We start from the raw sequence: 6000 nt of genomic DNA, 5'->3' as shown, positions 1-6000 counted from the left end.
ATTGGACTTTCCTAAGGTCAACCTTATAGTAATCTAAACTACTCATCATATCGATATCATTACTAAAAACCTCGATGACACCATACCTGTATTTTCAATTAGTTTTGACTTTGATGCTCACATTCTAATACTCTAACCCCAATAACCAACACTACAAATTTAAGTCCCCGAATAATAAATGGTAAATGTTAACAATGACTATCATTATTGAATACGACCCCCCCAAAAAAAATTTGCAAGTGTATTTTAAATTTGTTAGAAGAGAAGGGAATTTATTAAATAAGAAAAGAAAAACCTCACTACAACCAATCTAAGAAAAACAAAGGTTTAGGGTTTGATAATAGAAGTCACAGAATGTTCAAAAAAAGACGACGACAGTTTATTTTTTGGCAATTATTCGAAGAGTAACCTGAAAAGTAGTTTTTCATGGTCTTTGGCTATAATCATACATTAACACCAACTCAATTATAGCCAGATGCTTCACTCATTTCCACAGACAGATTGAAATGCCTTGGCCCATTCATTCTTCACCTGTTCCGGAACCATGGTAGCTTCGACATACTGGTTTCATTCACCATTCATAGCATCAGTGAGGACTCATATTAGCTTTTCAGGTGGGTTTGCAAAGTCGAAGCCTGGAGTTGCTTTTCTCCTTTTAGTAGTTGTTCGAGGGGGTTTGGCACTCTGTGAAGCCTACATGATGAGAAAGTGTACAATAACATCAACCATATATTTATCGTAATTTTAGGCATGTCGTACATTTACATATATAAATCTAATCAATTCTACATTAATGGTACAATCACCTTTGTGAACATAACGATTGCATAAAGCAAACATCGTTTTAAATTTACTAGTTTGTGTATCATCTTACCTCCAATATACAAAGTAAATTCATGAGCTCACCTCAGAACCATTACCAGCTGGTAATGCCTCCTGTGCCGGCCCACCTTGAGTTGCTTCCTCAATCCATTTTTTTGCAGCCTTTATGGATCGGAATCGCTTTTCTGTTTTGACTTCATGAACAAACTGCACTTTTGATAATCGATGTTAATTAATTACAAAGGGGGACTATTAGAAAATGTCATTTTATGTTTGACAGAAGGAAAAAAAAAATGTCATTTTATGTGAGAGGCAAAACTATAGTACCCAACCGGCAAAGCATGATTATTTTCCTTTATTGAAGCCCTTGAACAATCTAGGAATTGCTCAATGCAGATAGATTTCAATATGAATTAACACTGCTGATTAAATAGAAGATTGAAATTAACATGGGTCAATAAGGAACACTAACTTGAATCACTAGGAATATAACTGTTGATGGCAAAAAATGCATAAGAGACGAGGAAAACTCAAGGCATAAGGTGATAAAAATAAATGAAATGGATTGAGGAAGCTCCCCTGCTGGCTTTTAAAGGTACTTCCAACCAGATTTTGTGAATTTCATGATAATATGCTTGAATGTTAATACTCTAGGCATGGAATACGGTACAAGAAAATTCCTGAGCCTTCCCCATATTTGATTATCCCTTCAACCTAAAACGGCGGCTTCCCAAGTGCAAGCTTAATTAGTATGTTCTCGTGTGTATACTCTACTGTGCAGATATTTTGGTAAGTTGAGGCATGTATAATTTTGTAACTATATCTATGCGTGTACTTGTGTGCGTGAAATGCACGCTATACATGCACATACTTGAGGCATATATGTTACGTGCTTTCAATATCAATACTAATTAAATAGTGTATACAACACTTCAATATGATCCCGATCTAGATATAATATTAAGCCATGTATACGAATCATGTATACCTATATACTTTATTAATTCATAAGCTGCGAAGAACAGTACACATCAAAATTGAATTGCAAGTATATAATAGGTACATGGTACTGTCACCACAAGGAGAACAAAAATTCCCCCAGTTCCGCATTTAAACTGATAGACACAGAATCAGATCACAATAACCCTAGCTAGTTTTTTATTTATTTATTTTAAATTACATGTAGTAACCTAAAATTTATAGATCTGAGGTGGATGCACTAAATGTATTAATATACGAACTTCTATAATTAGTCAAAAATTTGACAACGCCACAAAGACAAGAAAAAAAAGAGACTAATTCCACACTCCACGAGTAAACTAACAGACACAAAATCATCAGATTACAACAACCCTTGCTAGTTTTCAAAAAATTTACATAATAGATCTGAGAATGGAGGCATTAGATCTAATTAAAAAACTTTTATATATAATTAGCTAATATATTTTCAATTGAATTCTTCAGATCCTCAGATTTGAAAAAAGATAGTTATATTAAACCCCCCAAAAAAAAGTTTGTGACGGAATTAACCTGATCTATTTTGCCAAAGTATTTGAGAGATGTCCGTGGCCTTTGTTCCACAATCCATCCTTCGGGCAGTCCAAAAGGTCTTCCATCAAAAAAAGTCGGAGTAGGTGCTGGTATCATTTGAAGAGGGATGGCCTTTATTGCTCTACCATCTCCGCTCAACATTTCTGATTTTGCTGCATTGGTCTCTATGTCACTTTGTTGCAGCAGTCCAGATTCATTTTCATCTTGGAACTTCAACTTAGCCTCTTGGGGCTGGACAATTTTCTGGTCAAATTCACTTAACATTTCCGGCTGTTCTTTCTTAATCTTAGTGTAACTTGGTGGCAACATGGATGGATTTCCCCCATCCTCCATCTTTGCTAGCTTTTGTGTGTTTTTCTGGACCTATTGACCCCCCAAACACAGATCTAAGTTAGTACAGGAAAAATTGAGTGGGATATCTTTGCAAAAGCCAATAAAGATTGGTGCTCTTTCCAGTTGTCATATATAAATTTGCATGCAGTCCATGTGTATGTGGCACATAATTAAGTCACTTCTAATAAGCGTGGAAAGTGTAACGATTTAGTTTTGGACCATTTAACCCAACTTTTTATTATTGAAAAGAATTTATGCTGAAAAAAATAATTTTTTTTATGAGTTTCTCGATGCAAACATAAATAACGAGGTAATTAATTAACAAATATGTTGACTGAAATTTTCACATGATTCTGGATAAAACCATTTTGAATTTGAAGTCCAGGAGAGCATAGAGAGGTTTGAAAGGCAGCAAAAGCAAGGGATGGGATGGTGAAGGAGAAAGTGTTCTAGGTTTGATATGGATCAGGAGAGCATAATCGCTTTAACAATTAACCTAACTTTCTTTCATGTCGTTACCATGTATGAAAGGTGGTATTGACAAATACAGGGGAAAGTGCTTGACAATATATGAGCCAGATTCTCACATTACACATTTACATTCATTGTCCCAAATCCGGATATGATAAGGTTGCAATGTTTACCATATTTACTGTATTATTACTCGCACTTGACTAATTTCCTAATGAGGTACACAAAACAACCTAGAAATAATCTAAACCGTTCATCATCTTGGATGAGGCTATCGGTTTAGTTGATTTTCTTTTTCCTGTTCAAGCGATTATGCTTCCACGGGTCAATTGTTAACGCAAGAGTTTGTATATAAGTTAGGTTCATGTTTCTCATTCACCAGCCCAATAATAGCCAGATGCACCATACATTAATTTCCAAAGGTGACAGAAAGCACTTCAACCGGAACATACGGAAAGGGAATTTGTTCAATAAGAAAAGAAAAATGAAAGTTTGGAAGCAACTTGAGTCCCCTCATCTTGTCCCTCAAAAACTAAATAAACATGTTTATTTCGTTGATTTCCTTCACACATTTCCACACCCTAGACGGATTGAATTCTTCACCTGATCCGGAACCATGTTAATTATCTTCGACATATGTACAGGCTCCATATTCATCATTCTCACATCAGTGAGGACCCATGTTATGTTTTCAGGTGGTTTGCAACGTCGAAGTGCTAATTCTTTGAAGCCTACATAAGCAAATATACAATAGAGTGTTGCTATTTCCACTCACCTATCTTATTTTCTCACCCATCTTATCTTAAAAATTTTAAAGACAAATTTATCCCTTTGTAAAATGATTTCTAAAACCCTAAAAAGAAAACAAATTCTAAAAAGAAAATAATTTTGTTTCTTTTAACTCTCCATATTCTTTCCATCTTGACCTCAACAAATTCAGCGACCACATATCTACCCATCCCAATCCTTTGAAAAGGTAAAAAAAAATAAGAAAAATCAAATTTGCAACTCCACCTTTAATATTGTGTCAAGGTTGGTGGGTGTTGATAATAGAGGCCAAATTTTCCTTCAATTTTATTCCATTTAAAAGATTTTTCAATCTAATTAACCCACATGCGGGTCCTTATCCATATCACATCACTTCAATTAAAATCCATGGCAGTCTTGTTGGTCGTAGCCATGTTGTTGTGGTGGTGGTGTCGCAGCGGTGAAGCCACCAGTATTGCTAAGGGGCTGATGAGAATATTGATATGGTAACGTAAATTTGAGTAGTTCTTCCAAAAGGATTGAGGGGTTGACTGTAATGGTGTTTCATTGGGATTTCTGATCGTGAAGTTGAAAAGACATGAAGAAGATGAAGAGTGTTTTTTTTTTTTTTGGTTAAATTTTTTATGTTTTAAACTTGGAGTCGATGGTGTTTAGTTGAATTAATAATTAAAGGGTATTTTAGGAATAATGGTGGGTGGAAAGATATGATTTTATTTTTTCAAATTTACATGGCGGGTGAGAAGATAAGAGGAAGGTGGGTGAAAATATCAGTACTCTATACAATAACATCAACCAAGTTGATCACCTGGTGCTTAATGCTAAGAACTATCAACCATGTATGTATGTATATAGATTTAATACAAATTTTAATACAAATTTTACATCAACACTTGAAAACCTCCTTTGCAAACATAACGATAACATAAAGCAAACCTTTTTTTAAAATTAATTTACCATACAATAGTTTGTGTATCCTCTTACTTCTTCCAATACATAAATTCATGAGCTCACCTTAATTAGAACCATCACCAGCTTCGAGTGGCTCATGTTCTTGCTCTCCTTGATTTGCTTCCATAATCCAATTTTTAGCAGCTTTCAGTGATCGGAATCGCTTTCTGGTTTTAACTTCATGACAATACTGCACTTTCGACAGTACATAAAAAAGAAAAAGAAAGGTACGCATGAGTAGATATTCATAAAGTTGGATACGAATTGATCCCGTAGTGTCCGTATAGCTCAAGTGAACTTTTACTAGGCAAAGTAGGCATGTTGACATAATAAAAATGGAGATAGCTTAATACCACAGGCACCAAATTCAAGAGACATATGCAACTTCAATATGAATTAACACTGCTGATTAAAGCACAGAAGCTTAACAGGGATCAATAAGGAACACTAACTTAAAATGCAGGCATAAGGTGATAAACCTCAATGAAAGATCCATTGAAACCTCACCTGGTATGGTACTATAGCATATACAATGTGCTAGTGTAATTGGTATATTCTCATGTGGGTACACCACGTATGCATGTATTTTGGTAATTTGAATCATGTATAATTTGGTAACTATATATAACGTGCATGTGTGTGCACGCGTGAAATGCACGCGATACATGCAAATGCTTGAAATATATATATGTTATGCTTTAAATGTAAGTATTAAATAGTATACACCAACTTCAGTACTTGAGATATATATGCACACACATATAGGTCGTGTATTAATTAAGTATGATATATATTTATTTATTTATTTATAATTAGCTAAAAATTTGACAACAACAATTTCTATTGATTTGATGAATTATTCAGATTTGAAAAATAGTTGTAATCAATCCAAAAAAAGAAAAAAAGAAGAACTAACCAGGTCTACTTTGCCCAAGTATTTGAGCGAGGTCCGTGGCCTTTGTTCCACCAACCATCCCATGGGGAGTTCATAATCTCTTCCATCCACAATAGTCACCTTCGCCGCTTGCGCTGGTATAGCTTGAATAGGGACGGCCTTTATTGCACTAGAATCTCCGCTCCACATTTCATCTTCAAACTTCCCCTTAA

At 34.8% G+C, this 6000-nt stretch overlaps 1 protein-coding gene across 1 annotated transcript; it reads right to left on the bottom strand.

Annotated features, from left to right (window-relative positions):
- On the bottom strand, positions 512-2753 carry LOC109949571. The gene is made up of 3 exons (XM_020565594.1): positions 2353-2753; positions 907-1029; positions 512-693 (listed from the first exon to the last, which is right to left on the bottom strand). Exons 1-3 carry the CDS (start codon positions 2704-2706, stop codon positions 598-600), a joined length of 573 nt encoding a protein of 190 aa, XP_020421183.1. The 5' UTR covers positions 2707-2753; the 3' UTR covers positions 512-597.

Source organism: Prunus persica, chromosome G6 (genome assembly GCF_000346465.2).
Source record: "Prunus persica cultivar Lovell chromosome G6, Prunus_persica_NCBIv2, whole genome shotgun sequence".
NCBI lineage: Eukaryota > Viridiplantae > Streptophyta > Magnoliopsida > Rosales > Rosaceae > Prunus > Prunus persica.
The sequence above is the reverse complement of the archived record's forward strand: the minus strand, read 5'-3'. Positions and strand labels throughout refer to the sequence as shown.